This window comes from Puma concolor, chromosome E1 (genome assembly GCF_028749965.1).
Source record: "Puma concolor isolate L17-30 chromosome E1, mPumCon1.1.hap2, whole genome shotgun sequence".
NCBI lineage: Eukaryota > Metazoa > Chordata > Mammalia > Carnivora > Felidae > Puma > Puma concolor.
In genome coordinates, this window is record NC_141680.1 from 47,825,679 (window position 1) to 47,845,343 (window position 19,665).

A 19,665-nucleotide genomic window follows, 5' to 3' on the forward strand; every position below is an offset into this window, starting at 1 on the left:
CGCAGCGTCTGGGGCTCCAAGCCCGGACTGAGAAGAGAGGGAAGGCGAGGCGGGGAGAGGGAGGGCGACGGAGAACGAGAGAAAGAGCGCCCGCCGGGGTCCTCCTCGACCCCGCGGATCCTCCTCTCCGCTTCCCCTTTCTTTCCCCCTTGGCGCTCTCTCTGCGGCCCGGGCCCCGGCCCCGCGCCCGCCGGCGCCTCCTCCCCTTCCCATCCCACGCTGCCCGCTTCCCTTCCCCTCTACCCCTCAAACCCTCCTCCGGGTTCTGCGCTCCTCCCTCCGCCCTCCCTCCCCGCCCCCCCCAACCCCCGCTCCGGGCCAGCCTCCTTCCCTCCTCCTCCCCTCTTCTCCCCGAGAGGCATCACTTCGTCCCGACCCGAGGAAGACGCGAGCCCCTCGCGGGCGGTCGTCACAGCCCAGCGCCCGCGCTGCCACCGCGCGCCGCGCCCGTGCGCCCTCGGTCCCCGCGTCCCCCAGCGCCGCGGGCATGGGGCCCCGCCGGCCGGGCCCCGCGCCCTGGTCTCGTCACCTGCTGCGCTGCGTCCTGCTCTTCGGGGGTCTGCACCTCGGCCACCCCGGCGCCCCCGGGGACGCCGCCGCCGCCGCCCTCCCGGGTAAGGCGCTGCCAACTTGGCCAACTTTGGGGGCCGGGCCGGGGGAGGGGGGGGCGCCGGGGAGCGGGCCGCTCTCGACTTTTCCCTCCTTTTTTTTTTTTCTCCCAGAAGCGCGTGTGCGTGTTCGTGTGTGCGTGTGCGTGCGTGTGTGTGTGTGTGTGTGTGTGTGTGTGTGTGTGTGACTGGGTTTTTAAAAATCGTCTCCGCTTTTCTGAAAGCGGGGTGGGGAGGAGAGGGGAGGAGGAGCACGCCGGGAGGTGGGGGAGGACCTGAGTGGAACCAGATGTGGCAGGCGGCGGGGGAGGGGAGCTCGGGGGTCTCGAGCTGCCTCGGAGGAAGAGGGCGGGCTCCGGGAGGACCCCCGCGCCCGCCCTCCCGGACCACCCGGCGCCGGCCCTGCCCTGGGCCCGGAGACCTGCAGGGCGCGTCCGGGGAAACCAGAGGCTCCCTCCAGGCCAGTCTCCTTGCTTTGCCCCAGGACCCATACGTTATTATTGTTTTCGAATTATTCGTAAGGGCTCCTTTGCCCTTCCTGGCATCTCGGGGGCGTTTATATTTTCTTTTCCACACTTGTTTTTCAAGGACAGCTTGTGGCATGTGGCAACCTCACTGTTTGAAGGAAACACTGTGGGGCACTTTTGTGCCCCCAGGATGCAGCGACAAGCTGGGCACTGTGTGTGTGTGTGTGTGTGTGTGTGTGTGTGGTGGTGTGTGGGTGGTTCTGACCAAACTGGCACCCCTCCAGAGTAGACAGATCTTGGGCCCCAAAAAAACTGCTAAAGATGCAAAAATCCAACCAACCAACAAAACAAAAAACCGAACTTGTGCCTTTTCTTTCTGCTGCTCTTTCAAAGGGTGACAGTGACGTGTGGGGACAGACAGACCCCTCACCAAGAATCTGAGAACTAAAGGGAAAGATCTACTTCCGGAGGTGGGGGGGGGGGCGGTGCAGGAGTCAAAGCTGGAACCTCCCGGGAGTGTAGTTACTACAGCCCCAGTGCTGGGCCCAGCTTCATCTTGCTTTATGTTTAATTTGCGGATGGGGGTCAGTGGAAGGGGACAGTAGTGCAGTGTTTGCAGTTTTGCGCAAAACCCAAACAGCCCCCCGGAGGGTCTGGGTTCTCTAGCCATGGCCAATGCTTGCTTGCTTGCTTGGCCTGGGCAGTGTGACGTAGAGGACCAAGACCCGTATTTGCCTGATTGTGCTGTCCGGATTGTGTGGATGGGAGCGATGGGGTTTGGAGTGACCCACATTCACGCCATGTAGACACCCCACCCCCACCACTGAACTCCACACCCACCTGGAATTGAATGTTAGACGCAAACCAGGCAGCATCTCCCTACCCCCCGCTGTCCCCTGCCTCCCTGCCCTCCTGCCTGTGTCTTGCTCCTCTGTGAAGGATCCCCGAAGAGGCAGGGTGGGAGGGGTGGAGGAGGATGGCCCTTCTAACAGCCCAAGAGCACATTTGAAAGTCAGGCCCTGGGAGAGTGGTGGCCTAGATGCTGACTCGGCCTTTTCCCTCATGGAGCTTTTGACAGAGGGAGCTGGAAATGCCTGGGGAGAGGCCCCATCAGGGAGGGGGAGAGGGTCCCCTCTGCCTTGCCGTCCCCCCTCTTCTTGCCCTCCCTCGGACTGCGTCTCAGGACGTGTAGCCCCCGCAGCCTCAGAGGGGCCCCTTCCCAGTGGCATCGCATTGAACACCCCCGCACGAAGCTTAGGTGTGGGCAGGGAGGTGGCGGCGGGGGGACGGGTCCCCACAGCGGCAGTGGAGTGACGGGAAGGAGAAGTTGTTACCAGTGCTATCCCTGCACATCATTGTTCCCTCGGCTGGAATGCCGCTCCTCTAGGCCGCAGTCGTTCCTCATGCCCCTGTACCTGATGAATTTGGTAGTCACGGGTGGGAACAGTTTACCGCCATCAGGATCCTAATGGTCCAGGAAATGCTTGGGGGGGGCATGGATTGGGCTTGGCAGGCCAGTGTGCTGGGGCGGAACTTAACCCTGGGGGGTGGGGGTTGTCTGCGAGTGGCTGTCTGACCACCAGCAGGGGAGCCCTGTGGGGTGAGAGTATGGGGCACCACAGCGCCCCTTGGGGGCAGCGAGGCAGCAGTTTGGCAGTGCCTTTGTGGGTACGTGATGGCAGAACCCATCTCTTCTCCAGCTCCGTGGAGTGCCCCACACAGTGTGGCTGGAAGACCTCTTTGTTAATTGCAGGGTTGGTGTGGGTTTTTTTTTTTTTTTTTTTTTTTTTGTAGCATTCACTGCTCAAGGCTGAACCAGATACTTGGGGCGGGGGGGGGGGGGGCGGGCGGTGGTGGAAGGTACAGAAGAGTGTAAGACGCATCCTCAGAGCAAGTTTTGTTGGAGGCGGGAGAAACTGAGTGGGGCAGAGGGTCCCCAGGGCTCTCTGTGGGACCAGGCTTTGCAGCGGCAGGGAGGGGAGCCGAGAGGGAGACCCGGAAGGTGGGCTAGCTGTCTGGGAATGATGTGGAAGCTTGCTAGGCTGGGGTGTAGAGTTGGTGAGTTGGGTGGAGGAGAGGCTTGAAAGGGGAAGCTGGCCAGGTGGCTGGGAGGCTAAAATGGGGGAACCACTTGCTGGTGGGGGTGGGGAATCCCAGGGACCCCCTGGGGTTTCTGAACAGAGGAGGAACGGGATGCGGATTGGAAAGAGGGTTGCTGGGGTCCCGGGGATCAGGTACCCAGGTTGAAGGGTGAAGAGACCTTGGGAGGTCTTCCTGTGGGGACAGACCACTGTCTAGAGAATGAGACGTTCCTTCTGAGAGGCAGGCAGGTATCCCTGCTGCTGCCAGTCAGCCAGACAAATAGCTTGCACTTCCGGCCCTGCTCCTGGTGAGTCACAGAGTTCAGAGCCTCCTTATTACCCGCCAGCCCCCCAAAACCCAATCTTCCCTGCTCCACCCCGCTTGCCTTCTGTGGGCTGCCAGGGCCGGGGTGGCGCCTGGCTTGAGCCGCAGGTGATACTGGGGAGCTGGCCCTCCGCCTCAGGCTCACCTGGACAAGGCGAGGGCGCAGGCAGGGGAGGAGGAAGCCCAGGTCTTTGTCCCCATCAGTGCACATTAGAGAAATCTTCCCTTTCTGATGCTTGCATGGTGCAGGGATTTGGGCCGATGAGATGATTTCAGAAGTGCCATGAAATTCTCAGAAGAGTATTCGTTTGGATTCACCGCTAATTTAAGCCCTGTTGCACCCCGCGGAGGGATGAGGTGATAACAGTGATGGCTACCATTATTCATGGGCCGGGCGCCTCGCCCAGGGCTTTATAGGCAACAGCTCTTGTATCTCACAACCCTGGGAGGGCGTCACCACCACTGGCAGTCAGCAGATGCGAGATGTTAAGTCATGTGCTCGAGAGCACACCACCACAGCGCTAGAAGGTGGTAAAAGCAAGATGCGAACTCAGGTGTGGCTGCTGAGCCTGAACACTTCAGTACCAGAACATGCTGCGTCTCCGAATTACGTGGTATGTGTTAGGAAAGGCTGGAAAATTCTGCTGGGTGGGTTTTTCCCCACTAGCTCTAAGCCCTCTAGAACATCCTCTCGATGAGTCTGTCCTGAGAGGATCCCTAGGAAGACGGTAGAGCGGGCAACCCTGTGTTTATTTATACCTTGGCTGTGTCAGGGGGCTTGTCTCTCCCCCAGTCCCACTGGGCCCAAGACACAGGGACTGAGACCTGCTCAGCGTCCTCAGGATATCTGAGATGCCCCCTCTGAGGAGGCCTCCGTAAGCGAGTGACGGAAGGGGTCTGATGGAGGAGGAGCCAGCCCTCCTCCCCCCGCCCTGCACCCCAGCTTCCCAAAGGTTAGGGATTCATAGGCTCATTCATTTGGTCCGAGGATCGTGGGGCTGCGCTGAGAGCAGGGATGGCTGTGGCCTGTTCTTTTGAACCCACCTCCGCCTACCCCTCTGGTGGGGGTCCCTGGACTTGGAGGGCCTGGGCACTGCTGACAGGAAGAGTCCCTTCCTGTTTGCTCCTTCATGAGATGGGAGGGGCCGCTTCCCATGACTGGATCCTATAAATCTGGGTGGGGTGGGCCATGGCAGTGGTGATGCAGCTCTTGGATCTCACCCTGGGCACTGCAGATCCCCATTACTCCTCACTCCTCAGTGGTGTCAGTAAACAGGCAGGCTGGGTGAAGGCCACACAGTGGCATCTGTGACCCTGGGGACCTGCCGGCATCAGCCAGCTCCAGCCACTTAGGGGACAGATTGAGTCGGCTCCCAAGCTTCACACGTGGCCTGATGGGCAACGCCAGGGGGGTTCCTGCCCTTCCCCCTCCTCTCCCCTTGGCTGTGCAGACCCCTCCCATCCTGCTTGGCCGCAGGGTGGGGGGATGGGGGGGCTGCTTCTCTGCTTCACCTCAGCCCTGCCCTTCCCCACTTCGGTTCCTCTGACTGCATTCTGCCCCCACAACTCTGGTTGTGTTTCTAGATGATGGCTAGGAAACCATAGCCTCTTCCCAGGTCCCCCGGCCCCCACACCTTCCCCCTGTCCTTAGCACAGTCTGCTCCATCTCCCCTGAATCTTCCTCTGCCCCGGGATGCCCTTCCCTTTTTCCTCCCTGGCTCCTGCCACTCTGCCTTTCAAGACTCAGGAACCCAGGGGCGCCTGGGTGGCTCAGTCGGTTGAGCATGCGACTTCAGCTCAGGTCATGGTCTCACAGTTTGTGAGTTCGAGCCCCACGTCAGGGTCTGTGCTGACAGCTCAGAGCCCGGAGCCTGCTTCGGATTCTGTGTCTCCCTCTCTCTGCTCCTCGCCACCCCCCCCCCCCACCCCTGCCCATGCTCTGCGTCTCAAAAATAAACAAAAAAAAGGGCTCAGGATGCTGGGAAAGACACAAAGGAGTCTTGGTCACTGCCTTGGGCTCACCTGGGCTAAGGGGAGACCAGCATCCAGACACTGCACGTGGGGCTAAACCCCAGCATGGAGTGGGGGGCCCTCTCTGTATCTCTTTCTCTGGGTCACCTCTGGGATGACACAGTGACATACTTGTGTCCTGAGCTTCCTACAGGTAAAAACAGGAAGCCAGATTCCCATCTGTTCCTGGCACCCTCCTGAGAGTGTCTGGAAGGGGAAGCTGATGTGGTCCCCCCACCCGGCCCAAGTGTAGACTGAGGCAGAAGCAAGGTGTGGCCAGGAATGTCCCACCTCCCCTCAGTCCTCCAGAAATGTAAATCGGGACTGAGGTAAGGCCGCTCACCAGCTGTGTGAGTTTCTTCATTTGTAAAAGGGGAAAAATAAAACAAAACCCCCTCCTTAGGGGTATCATATTACACAGAGATGAGATAATATGTGTATGAGATGCATGCCTGGTACGGAGTCGATTTCCTAGCAAACCGTATTACATTATTGCTATTTTCATTATTATTAGGAAGGGAGAACATGAATACCAAGGGACTTAAATGTGAAAAAACACAGTCCTCAACAGATGAGATCCTAACTATAGTACTTTTGTTTTGAGATCAAAGCCGGTCTAAACCCGTTACATCTCAGTGACACTTCGCCGGCTACTCTGAGTGCCTGAAAGTAACCATATTTTTTCTGAACCTCAATTTAAATCCAAAAGGAAAAAAAAAATCCTATCCTCAGTTGTTCTTGCTCCTAAAACCCTTCAATCCCCCACCTTCCCTCTTCACTTCCCTTCTTCATGAAGCTTCTCCAGCTGACCTTCACGTAGGAACTGAGGAGTTTCCTAGACTGGACTTTCAGTGTGAAAACCCAGACAGTCCCCGGCAAATGGAGTTGCTTCCTGACCCCCGGCCACTGTAGCGTGCTGCGTCTCGATGGTCATGGTAACTAGGCTTCTGGATTATTAATTTCAGTGACCCTCCTCAGGCCTCACCTTGCAGTGTGGGGGTGCTGTCGATACCCTCGGTTTAGAGAATGCATGCTCGGTGGAAAACAGACCATACGGAAGTGAAACATAAACAGTTTGGGGTCCTCCCTCCCCTCAGCTCACAGCTTACAGTAACCCCTGTCATGGGGTCATCTTCCGGTTTTTATGCATATGCACACACACACATAAATACTCCTTTTAGACAGTTGGGGCCTCATTTTATACTGTATGATGTAACAAAGTAATTTTTATTTTATAATATTCTTGTGGGTCTTTCCATGACAGGCTAGAGAGCTGCCGCATCCTTTTTTTTTTAATTTTTTTTTAATGTTTATTTTTGAGAGAGACAGAACGCGAGTGGGGGAGGGGCAGAGAGAGAGACGGAGACCCAGAATCCGAAGCAGGCTCTAGGCTCTGAGCTGTCAGCACAGAGCCTGATGCGGGGCGCAAACCCACAAACCACGAGATCATGACCTGAGCCAGAGTTGGATGCCCCACCGACTGACCCTCCCCCCCCCCCCGGGCGCCCCACTGCCACATCCTTAATAGTGCCCAGGATTCTGGTGAAGGGGTGTACAAAAAAACTCCTTTCCTACAGATGGACACTTTTTGAAAATTCTCTCCTCCTCTGGCCTTTGTCACTCAGTTTGCATCCGTGGTCTCTGCCTCCTGTCTTCCCCTCCATCCTCAGTGCAGAGCCCAGCATTGCTGCCACATTTGTTCCTAAAAGGCAGATTTAATCCTCAACAGAACAAGGTCTGAACTTTCAGAATTGGGAATTTGAGGGCCTGCTCAGTTCAGGTTCTACCCTTTCTCTTCAACCCCTGGCACAAATCAAACCGACCTACTTGCTGTCGCGCACAGATGGCCCTGGTTCTGCCCAGCGCAGCCTCTGCTCAGGTTTTTCTCCCAGCCTGGAGTGCCTGCTTCCACAGGTCCGAGTCCCGGCTCATACCTGAGGCCTCAAGTTGCCCTCAGCTGGAAGAGGCCTTTCTTTCTAGAACTCCTCTCATGTTTCGTCCCTGCCACCTGCCTGGTGGAGCCACTCCTTCTCTTCCTGGACTCCGGGACAGGCAGTTATGGCCCCACACTGGCCCCGCACAGTGCCTTGGACACAGTGGCATTTAGTAAGTACTTACTGAAACAAAAAAAGGAATGAAAGAAAAGAGCAGACCAGTGTTCAAAGAACCTCCCGTCACCGGTTTTACTGAGGTATAATTGACCTGTAACATTGTATTAGTTTAAGGTGTGCAGCATAATGATTTGACACACATATATGTTGTGAAATGATTGCCCCATCCATTGCCTCACATGGCTACAAAATTTTTTTTCTTATGATGAGAATTTTTTTTTGTAATAGAAAGGCAATAAGGAGAGCTATCCTTCCAGCGTTTTAGATGACGTCACAGTCATGAAAAACATATGGCATGGAATTAAACAGAAAAGAATCCAATGGACTGGAATAAATTCCAGAAGTAGACTTAAACTTGTTATAAGAACTTAATGGGAGAAACACCAGAAACAACACATTAGTGGGGGAAAGAATCTTTACTTTTAAATATTATTGGACAAGTAGATTATAATTATTACAGTTTTAATTTCAATCTATAGCTGATCACACTTAAGGGAATTTATAGGGCCTGTTGTCACATGGAAAGTGAAAAGATCGCTAGCAATTAAAGAAATTAACTTTCTTTAAATATGTAATTAAACTAGCAAAAACAGAATACCTAAACTTGACAGCTATGAAGACACCAATCTGTATGACTAGGGCACTATAAATTGGTTCGGTTTTTCAGGATTCAGTCTTTCAGACAATATGTAAGAAACTAGTTATGTAAGACTCCATATCCTTTGACCTCATTATTCCACTTTGGGGAATTTATAAGGCATTAATCCCAAAGAAAAAAAAATGCTCATAGTAGTGCTATTTATAGTAGCAAAACAAACTGGAAACCATTTAAATGCCAGATGGTAAGATAATGGATAAGCACCTAAGATGTCTTAACACAATGGACAATTTATGTAGCTCTAAATGGTAAATACACAACTAATGTCAGTGCATGCAGATATGTCTAAGAAGGCAAGGTCTCATGACCACAAGGCAGTCTTACAAAATACTATGCACATGCTAGTAACAAGCGGGGACGCATGCCTTATCATGGACCTTCCTTTTTTGTTTATTCACTTAACTGTTTTGGTTTTGTTTTCCTGAGTGCTGACAATGTGCCAGGAGGACCCCCAGGGGTGGCTCAATTAGTTAAGCGTCTGACTCTTGATTTTGGCTCAGGCCATGGTCTTGCAGTTTGTGAGTTTGAGCCCCATGTCAGGCTCTGCACGGACAGCTCTGAGCCTGCTGGGGATTCTCTCTCTTTCCCTCTCTCTCTGCCCCTCCCCCATGTGCGCTCTCTCTCTCTCTCTCTTCTCTGTCTCGCTCTCTCTCGCTCTCTCTCTCAAAATAAATAAATAAACTTTAAAAAAAGAAGAAAGATGGGAGCCATAGACATCTCTGCAATCTCAGACATGGGGTTGGGAACCTGTCTGAGAGGAGAGAAGCCCTGAGTGAGACCAGCCTGGGCAAATAGGAATTCAACTGGAAACAGCCTTGCAGTCAGTCATGGCCCCCAAGAAAGGATTTTCTGGTATAACCCCAAAGATGCTTAACCTCATTTCCGAAGGATCTGAGGCTAGAAGAGCAATGCTGGTTTAGAAGAGCCTGGAAGCACTTTATAATAGCCAAACAAACAAATGTACTTTGAAAGAAATGTGGATAAATTACAGAGTATAGACACACAATGAAATATAATGCAGCAGTGAAAGTAGTGAACCTCAGCGACATGCATCATCATGGGTGAATCTTGGAGACAGAATGTCGAGTGGGGTAAAAAATCCCAGAGTACTACTTTGATATTATACTTCCTCAAGCCATTGGAAAAGCTGAGAAAATAGTGAACACCCATATACTCTTTACCTAGAAGCACCAACTGTTAACGTTTAGTCACATTTGCTTTAGCTCACTGTGTGTGTGTGTGTGTGTGTGTGTGTGTGTGTGTGTGTGTGTGTGTGTCTGTCTGGTGAAGCTTTGAGACAGTTGTAGGCATGACATTTCACACCTAAATACTTCACCATCAACTCAAAACATAGACGTTATCCTTTATAACTATAATACCATAATCACATTCAAGAAATATACAACCTTTTTTTTTTTCTTACATGCAGTCCTTGTTTGGATTTCTCTAGTTGTCCCAAGAATACCCTTTACAGCTGTCTTTTTTAAAGTCCAGGATCCAATTTGTTGTCACGTCTCCTCAATCTCTTTTATTCTAGAATAGTTGCTTGGTCTTTTTGTCTTATAAGCATTGCATTTTTTTAATGGCTTCAGGCCAGTTGTTTTGTAGAATGTCCACAGTCTATATTTGTCTGATGTTCACTCATTACATTCATGTTAAACATTTTTGGAAAGAAAACTACATGGGAGATGTTGTGTCCTTTCCATTGTGTCACATTAAGTATGTTTGTTCCTCTGTTGGTAATGCTAACTTTGGTCGCTTGGTTCATGTTGTTTACCAGATTTCTCCACTAAAAAGTTACGTTTTCCCCTTTGTGTTTAGTAGATAATCCAAGGAGCTTCAACTAAAACAAGGAAAGGAACAGCTAAAAAAGCAAAGTTATTAATAGCAGCACTATTCATAATAGCCTCAAACTGAAATCCAGCCCCAACTAAAAACTACCCAAATGCCCATCAACAGTAGAAGGGATACATTAGAGTAGCCCCACACAAGGGCATAGTATAGAGCAATGAGAAGGAACAATCTGCAACTCCGTGCAACAGTGTGGATGAAGTTCACAAACACTGAGCAAGACGCAAGGGAGCTCATGATCCCGCTAATATAAAATACAAGAGGCAAAATTAATCTTTGCTGTTTGAAATCAGGAGAGTGGTTACCATTAGTGAAAGCAGTTGTGACCAGAAAGAGTCTTAAAATTTATTTATTTATTTTTTTAAATTTTTTTTTCAACGTTTTTTATTTTTACTTTTGGGACAGAGAGAGACAGAGCATGAACGGGGGAGGGGCAGAGAGAGAGGGATACACAGAATCGGAAACAGGCTCCAGGCTCTGAGCCATCAGCCCAGAGCCCGACGCGGTGCTCGAACCCACGGACCGCGAGATCGTGACCTGGCTGAAGTCGGTCGCTTAACCGACTGCGCCACCCAGGCGCCCCAAGAAAATTTAAAAAGAACAACACACAGGGAAGAGAGATCTATTATGTCTTTGGCAAGAAGCTCATAGAGGCCAATAGGGAAAAACACAGGAATCTCCAGTAGGTGTTTTTTTTTTTTTTTTAAGTTTATTTATTTCAGGAGAGAGAGAGTGAGAGGGGAAGAGAGGCAGAGGGAGAGAGAATCCCAGCTGGCTTCACGCTCTGTGAAGAGCCCAACGCAGGGCTCGATCTCACAAATGGTGAGATCATGACCTGAGCAGAAATCAAGAGTTTGGCGATTAACCGACTGAGCCATCTAGGTGCCCCTCCCCGGTAGTTCTAAGGCATCTAAAATCAGAATAGGTAAGACAGCAAAGGCTGTGAACAGAGTTTTGCAAAGAAGACGAGTAGCAGTATCTAATAAGCCTATGGAAAATGTTTAAAATTACTAGCAAACAAGGTACCATTTTCACCCCTGATGATAGTGCCAACAAAGATTGATGTAACAATATGTTCAATATAACATTTATAATTATGAAAATCTATAAATTGAAGACTATTAATAGGGAATAAATGAAAGGTAGTATACAGCACCTCATGGAATAGCATAGCCATGAAAATGGTTTTTACAAAAGTTTTTAGAGACAGAAAAATCCTTTTGCTGAGATGTTAAGGACAAAAACAAGATTCAGAAACGTCTGTGTAGGTGTGTGATGTATCTGCATATATAATGTGTGTATATATATACACACACTGTACACATATATGCATATTATGTGCATACACATGAGTATATAGTGTATTTTGAGTCTATAGATAAAATTGGTAGAAAAGTCATACCAAAATTTAGCAGAGGTTATAGGTCACATTCTACTGTTCTATACCATATTGTGTTACGTATTATCCAACAAGGGTGATTATAGATAAGGCCTTTTTTTTGTTTGAACACGTCTGCGTGTTTGGCGATTGGGAGGCAGGGGGCAACTTTCTCCTCGTCCAACCACGTGACGCCAGCAGCACTCCCCTGACTCCCACCGCGTAACTGGTCCGAGCCCGAAGCACGTGACTCGGCAGAGCCAATCAGGGGCGCGCTGGAAGGGCGGGCCTTTCTTGGGCGGCCAGGACGCGAAGGTATCTGTCTTGGGCTGCGGTTCGGCCAGGCGACAGCGGCCTGGCCCCGGGAGGCGGGAGGGATGCTAGGGAGCGGGGTGGGCGGCCCTGGGGCCTGAGACGCTGACCTGCCGAGACCTTGGCTGCGGTTTTCCCCCCGCTGTTACCCACCCTCCTCTCCCGTCGTTTTTTTAAGTGCCGAATCGGAGTAGGGCCTCTCCACCCGGGGCTCAGCCTTCGGGGCGGGTTTTCCGAAAACGCAGGCAGGTTCCCGGGGCGAGCGCAGGGTCGCGGAGCGGCTGTGGGGACCCACCTCCACGCTCTTCCCCTTAACAGGAAGAGCCTGTTTGGAAAGCCCCTCCAAACGCGAGGCTGCCCCTCTCTACCTTGTACTTAGCCGTCGAGTATGTACAGAAGGGGGCTAGGGGAGAGGACCCACGACGCTGAAGTGCAAGTTTGCACTTAGACAACAGCAGGACACAGCACTCTAGAAGCACTCAGTAGCACTACGTACGTCCCATACTGGAGAGCACATCAGAAGGGCGCCAGTTAAGGGGACGGGCTTTTGGAAGGCTTTGTGCTTTTTAAAATTGTATACGTTTCTGTATAACACTGTTTGTGCAACAAATGGGAAATGGAGACTACACGAATATTTACTGAGCGCATCAAGTCGGCCAGAGTCAGTGTTAAGCAATTCCACGTATACAATATTTTAAGTCTCCTATGCCTCCCTTTCACAGATGAGGAAATTGAGACAGAAACACTCAGAGCCAGGATTACATAGCTGGTGAGTGGCAGAGCCAGGGATGTAATGCTGGCCTGTTTGGTTCTTTCCATGGTCTTCTTTTATTTTACAAATAAGTATTGATTAATATATAATGAACGTTTGGGAACCCACCACCTAATCCAAGACAGAGGACATTCCAATACTTCTGTCTAGCTATGTGCTTCTCATCTGTCTTCCTCTTCATTCCCCCCAACCCAACTCTGCCCTGAACTTTGTGTTTATCGATCCCTTGGTTTTAAAAGTTTTAATTCTTGGAGTATAATATAAATATAGGAAAGTGAACATACAAATGTTCAGTTCAATGAGTTTTCACAAACAGCACACCCATGAAGCCAGTGCTCAGATCCAGCAAATAAGAGCATTACTAGTATTACTAGTATTCCAAGTGCTTGTAAAGATGTTCCGTGGCCTAATTAGACATGAGCATTTTTTCTTTGTGAACTGTGTTCCTATCCTCGATCATCTTCTCTCTTCAGATCTAAGCGGCTTAAAATTATGCAGGTGTCTGTGTTTTTCTCATTGACTTACATAAGCTTCTTGCTGCATTTGTTACAAGTATTTTCCAGTTTGTTCTTAAGTTAAATTTTTTATTTGGGTGGCACCTGGCTGGCTCAGTCACACAGCATGTGACTCTTGATCTGGGGTCATGAGTTTGAGCCCATTTTGGGTGTAGAGATTACTTCAAAAAATACATCGTAGGGACATCTGGGTGGCTCAGTCGGTTAAGCGGTTAAGCATCTGACTTCAGCTCAGGTCATGATCTTGCGGTCTGTGAGTTCGAGCCCCACGTCGGGCTCTGTGCTGACAGCTCAGAGCCTGGAGCCTGTTCCAGATTCTGTGGCTCCCTCTCTCTCTGCTCCTCCCCCACTCATGCTCTGTGTCTTTCTCTCTCAAAAATAAATAAACATTAAAAAAATACATTTTGGGGTGTCTGGGTGGTTTAGTCAGTTGAGCGTCTGACTCAGTTTCGGCTCATGTCATGATCCTGGGGTAGAGGGATCGAGCCCTGCATGGGGCTCTGTGCTGAGTGTGGAGTCTGCTTAGGATTCTCTCTCTCTCTCTCTCTCTCTCTCTGACTCCTCCCCCACTCGTGCTTTCTCTGTCTTTCTAATAAAAACGGAATACATTTCCGTGATTGTAAAAAATTGCACTTACTTACAGCATTAAAAAAATCAAATAGGAACAAGTTACCAAAAAAGAAAATTTACCTGAAATCTCATCACTAAGAAACAACCACTGTTAACATTTTGGAGAATATCCTTCCAAATTGCCTCCCTTCTCTCTCCCCCTTCTTTTACGAAACTTGACATAAATGTTTTCATGTTGTTTTGTAACATTCTTTTGTATGCCAATACGTTATTGATGTATTTCTACCCAATGCTTCTGTTGGTTGGGTAGGATTCCATTGTATGGTTGTACCATAACTTATCCCTTGTTGGACATTTGGGTCATTTCTCATCTCGCTGTTGTGGATAACTCTGTATGCATCCTAGCACATTGGATCTACAAAATAATGGGTATCCTGGCTCAGGCTGGGGAGGTGGCTTGACTGGCATCAGTTTAATGCATCCGGACTCACCCAGCTTCTTTGTTGTTACGCGTCTCTGCTCCTTGGCACAAGGACTAGGTGTTTTGTCTCCCCCACCTGTAGACTTTCCCGGGGAGCGTCTCTTCTGGTTTATTTCTGTAATCTCCCTTTCCAGATGGGCTGAGTTTAGTGTAGAACTCTGCACATATAGGTTGAGGTCACTTAGGGGTTACATTTGAAACAAAGGACAGACAGACACACACACACACACACACACACACACACACACACACACACATTATCTTTTTAAAATTAGCAAATATGTTCATTGTAGAAAATGCAAGGAAGAGAAAAAAACCCACCAGCTATCTCTTAAGTCAGTGATAACCACTGTTGACACTTAGGTGTATACAGTGGTTCTGAAACTCTGGGGTGCCTGGGAATCTTGTTTACAATCCAGATATTCCTTTACTCTGCGGTTCCAATTCAGTAGGTCTGTTGCCAGGCCTGGGCACCTACATTCCTCCCCAGGCAATTTAGACACTCAAGTTTAAGAACAAGAAAGTACCAACGTTTTTCCAGACATTACTTGATTTAAAAGAAAATAGAGGGGTGCCTGGGTGGCTCAGTTGGGCAACCAACTTTAGCTCAGGTCATGATCTCCCAGTTTGTGGGTTGAGCCCCGCATCAGGCTCTATGCTGACAGGTCAGAGCCTGGAGCTTGCTTCGGATTCTGTGTCTCCCTCTCTCTCTGCTCCTCCCCCACCTGTGCTCTGTCCCTCTCTCTCAAAAATAATAAGTAAGCGTAGACATTTTTAAGGAAAATAGAAGTGAGATTGTTTTATTTTAATATTTTAGTTTAGTTTTTAAAAATATTTATTTAAGTAGTGTCTACACCCAACATGGGACTTGAACTCATGACCCTGAGATCAGGAGCCGCATGCCCCACTGACTGAGCCAGCCAGGTGCCCTGCATTTGTGCTTTTGAAGGCTTTTTTTTTTTTTTTTTTTTAATTTTTTTTTTTTCAACGTTTATTTTATTTTTGGGACAGAGAGAGACAGAGCATGAACGGGGGAGGGGCAGAGAGAGAGGGAGACACAGAATCGGAAACAGGCTCCAGGCTCCGAGCCATCAGCCCAGAGCCCGACGCGGGGCTCGAACTCACAGACCGCGAGATCGTGACCTGGCTGAAGTCGGACGCTTAACCGACTGCGCCACCCAGGCGCCCCTGAAGGCTTTTGATAAAAGTTGTCAAATTCTCCTCCAAGAAAGTCACCCTCCTACTACCATGGAGGTTACTGCTACTTCCATAAGCTCACTTTTTGCTGGGCAGGTTGGTGAGGCCTTTCTGTCCGTGGGCTCAACCAGTACTGCCAACTACCTGGTGGGTAGTACCCAGCACGGCTCCTGGCACAGGCTGACCCTTTTCTCCACTGAACAGATGACAATACTGAGGGATGAAGAGGTCAAATAACCAGTTTGAGAGCAGGGATTCAAACCCAGCCTTGTATCTGGAGCCTGAGAGCTCTTAACCACACCATGATTTTGTTTATTTTTTATTTATTTTTAAATACATCTTGTTTTCTTTTTCCTTTTTAATTTTTATTTTAGAGAAAGCACAGGTGAGCAGGGAAGGTAGCAGAGGGAGAGAGAAAGAGACAGTGAGAGAGAGAGAGAAAGAGACAGTGAGAGAGAGAGAGAGAGAGAGAGAGAGAGAGAGAGAGAGAGAGAATCTCAAGCAGGTGCCACACTCCTGGAGGAGCTGGACTCAGGGCTCGATCCCATGACCCTGGGATCACGTCCTGAGCCGAAATCAAGAAGTGGCCATTCAGCCAACTGAGCCACCCAGGAGCCCCACCACAACATGATTTTAAATTGATATCAGAGAGTGATGGTTGTGGGAGCAGTACTTTTTTTTTTTTATATGGTTCTAAAAAATGTACAAAAGAAATCAGGAAAAGGCATCGGAGGCTGGGGAAAGAGAAGTAATATGAGGGGACCGGCACAGACATTCCTTTGTAGGTCAGGTCTAGTGTGTTACTGTGGGTCTGGGAGATGTCACAATGGTGGTGGCCGTAGTGCGGTGTTGTGTATGAGACCCTTTGTTTCCGTCCAGGGCAAAGCAAGTTACATTCACAAACATTGGACACTGAGGCAGGTTCTGTGGGATATACAGAAATATTTGGTTTCTTCAGAGGTGTTAAGATCTCCTGTGTCTTCCTTCCCTCAGTTTTATTTGCTCTAGAAACATTGTAACAATATAATCGAAAGTTATGTGTAATCCCAACCTCCTGTCACAACAAATAATTTTGTGTTTTCACTTTATTCCCTTCTGTTCATTGTCCATATGGAGATCTGTTTTTAAGAGGGTATAATTTATTTAGAGGATGTTAAACCCTTACCCATAGGACACAGCTTGCCTTCTCCCTCCCCTGGTCCTGTTCAATTCAGCACACACGTAGGGAACACCTGCTGTATGCCATGTGCTCAGGAGGCGCGTGGATGAGACACAGCTCTTGTTCTCCAGGAACTGGTCACTGAGGGAGACACACCCTAAAAGGATCGTGTCAGTATTCCATAGACTGCTCTCCCTGTAGATCTCCCCAGGAGGAGTCTGTGAAGAGTCAGGGAGAATATTTTATAATTCAGTTTACGGGTAAGAAGACAGAGTCCCCTAACGTCATTGAGATTGTAATGGCAGGATCAGAACCTGAACTCCTGAGCCAGATCTGAGATTTCCTTTCCAGCCTCCTTCTTGTAGGTAACGGGGCCCCGCAGCCGCATGACTGCTTGAGCCCCAGAGAAGGTCCCTTGCAGACTCTGTCCACCCGCTGTCCCAGCATCTGCCAGGGTGAGGGGTGTGGGCACTACCCCACTCCCTTCCACACTCTCCCTTCCAGCTGCGTATTTTGTGACCTCATTTTCCCTTTACAACGGCCCTTGGAGTTTATTTCTGCAGAACCGGAATGTGGTAGGGACCAGGGTACACCCCAGGCCGCCCTAACTCTCCCAGAGACCCCCCTCGCTTTGCCCTGACACACTTTGCGGCCTCTTCCGCCTGTATCTCCCTTCCAGGCACACCTGGGGAGGGGCCGAAAGTTGAGAGGCCAGAAACAAATGGTGGTTGCCAAGGCACCCACGGGAATTGGGGGGAGGATCCTGCGTCTGGACTGTGAATTTATTTTTCTTTTAATTCTGTGGAAGACCAGCTTAAACACTTTCGTCCTTGGCCTTATTTCCTCTTATCGTTTCCTCTCATCCAGATAGCAGCATCTGCTAAGCCTGGTTCCCAGGCTCTCTGCTGCAAAACAAAGATTCTTGAGCTCACAGCCGCAGTCAAGGCAGAGGCTCTTGCTTAAATATCAAAAAATAGTTATGGCCCTTCCACTTACCGAGGACTTACCAGGTACAGAGCATCTTCAAGCATTTTCTTGCATAATCCTGCCAGAAACCCAGGAGACGGGCCTTATTAATGTCCTTCCAAGAGCAAGGCTTGCAGAAGTGAGGCAGCCAGCCCCAGGGCCCACACAGGGATTTGAACCTGGGTGGGTACAGATTGCAGAGCTCATCTCCTAACTGCTCGACCGCTGTGCTTCCCGGAGAAGGTGTGGGCAAGGTGCTCTCGGCCTGTCATTCCAGAAGCCGGCAAACATTTGATCTTCGGCATATTGTGTTAGGGAGATCCTGAAGAGTGCCACGCTTTGCTTCTAGAACCAAACAAGTCATCTTTGGCTGCTGCCACGTCAGAAGGTCAGGAAATTGCCAGAGAGCAGAGGAAAAGGGTCATTATGAAATGTGTCATGATTTCTCAAAGTCTTGTGCTGCGATTCAGAAATGTGTTACGAAAGGGATACGACATGTCACAGGGACATTGTGCTTGCAATAGAGCCTCACTTAGAGGACCCTCCCCCCCTTTTTATTTTTGGTTTTGAAATAGGCATAGCTGTCTGGTCATTTTTTTTTTTAAGTTTATTTATTTATTTTGAGAGATAGAGAAAGTGCAAGTTGGGGAGGGGCAGAGAGAGAGGGATAGAGAGAGTATCCCAAGGAGGTTCCACACTGTCAGTGCAGAGCCCCAGCCCAACCCGGGGGGGCTCAAACCCAGGAACGGCCAGATCATGACCCTAGCCAAAGTCGAAGCTTAACTGACTAGGCCACCCAGGCGCCCCCTCTGGTCACTCTTAATAGAGACCAGGATACTGAAGAACATTTCTCCTCTCTGATAAAAACAGTCGTGCAAGCATGATAATATGTGGCTGCTTTCATTCTACCTCAGTGTTGGGTTGGGGGCTGGGGGGTTTGCAAAAGGGGTGGGTGGGGACTGTGGCAAGCTAGTGAGCGCCCTCCCAGGTGGGCAGCTCCACCCATGAACCGGGACTGGCTGCCTGTGGACACACTGGAAACTGGAAATCCAGATTATTATGTAAAATCTGTCTGTCTGTCTGTCTGTCTCTCTCTCTCTCTCTTTTTAAGTAGGCTCCATGCCCAATATGGTGCTTGAACTCACAACCCTTAGATCAAGAATTGCATGCCCTACTGAGCCAGCCAGGGGACCCTCTGAAATCTCTTCAGTTTTAAATGTTGCCTCACTTTTCTTTCACACACTGTGATGACCAAATATAACCCACCTGTAGGTTATCAATTTAAAGCACCGGGAATAAGTTGTTCAGTGCTCAGCTCTGTACCCGGTCCTCTTGGACTCCCCTCTGAGCTCTGCCCCTTATCAAGCTGTTATCAAGCTGTCTTAATCTCTCATTTAATACCTTATGTTCCTCATCTGTCAGGTGGAGATGGTAATTTTACCTACTTCTGAGGGCCGCTATGAGAATTAACGAGAAAAGGCTTGAAACCTGGCACCTGGTACCTACCAAGCCCACAGTAAACATTAACTTTTATATTTCAATACTTTTACATCTCATTATTTGTGTCTCTTTCCATAAGCGCAGGGTGACGTTATGTCCTAGTTTGCCTGGGACAGCCCTGGTTCAATCTTGTGGTTCATGTGTAATTATCATGAACTCCCCTTTTTACTCTCAATATTAGACAATAAATTATATGGTCAACCTATTTAAGCAAATACTGGCATTGTGCCATTTAGGACTTTAACAAATTGTATTTCAAATGAAAAGATCATGGTTCCAGTTGTATGAGGATCTTTGGACAAGTCACTTAGGCTTTCCATGTTTCTGTTTCCACATTCTTGTCAAAGTTTCAGAAAAAAGAATGAATCACTGAAGTATAATTAGTAAAAGTTTCTTGTGCACACACCAAAGATTGCAAACCAGGAGGACTCAAACCGAAACATGGAATGAGGCTCAGAGGTATATTATTATAAAGCACTTAGATAGTGTGGAGGCAGTGGCTGTTTATACTTCACAGCGATTAATTATAATATTAGAGCTTTCTTTTTTTTTAAAGTTTATTTATTTATTTTTGAGAGACACACAGAAAGTAAGTGGGGAAGGAGCAGAGAGAATGGGAGAGAGAGAATCCCAAGCAGGCTCTGCACTGTCAGCACAGAGCCCGATGCAGGGCTCGAACTCCCAAACCGAACTCACCAACCGTG

At 49.4% G+C, this 19,665-nt stretch overlaps 1 protein-coding gene and 1 long non-coding RNA gene across 4 annotated transcripts in view; one reads left to right on the plus strand and one right to left on the minus strand.

Moving 5' to 3' along the window:
* The first annotated feature begins 329 nt into the window (after nt 1-329).
* The window catches only part of MRC2 (mannose receptor C-type 2), a 52,408-nt gene continuing 33,072 nt past the window's right edge, over nt 330-19,665 (plus strand). For 2 of the 3 annotated variants that reach the window (XM_086687653.1, XM_086687654.1), the window contains exon 1: nt 330-614. In XM_086687653.1, the coding sequence (XP_086543779.1) occupies nt 488-614 (127 nt within the window). In that variant the 5' untranslated portion in view covers nt 330-487. The remainder of the gene's footprint in view (nt 615-19,665) is intronic. The other variant, XM_086687655.1, reaches the window with a different exon arrangement.
* LOC147574465 (uncharacterized) lies at nt 16,404-17,876 on the minus strand. Its single transcript, XR_015244226.1, has 2 exons — nt 17,503-17,876; nt 16,404-16,713 (listed from the first exon to the last, which is right to left on the minus strand). It is a non-coding gene; the product is annotated as an uncharacterized LOC147574465 (long non-coding RNA).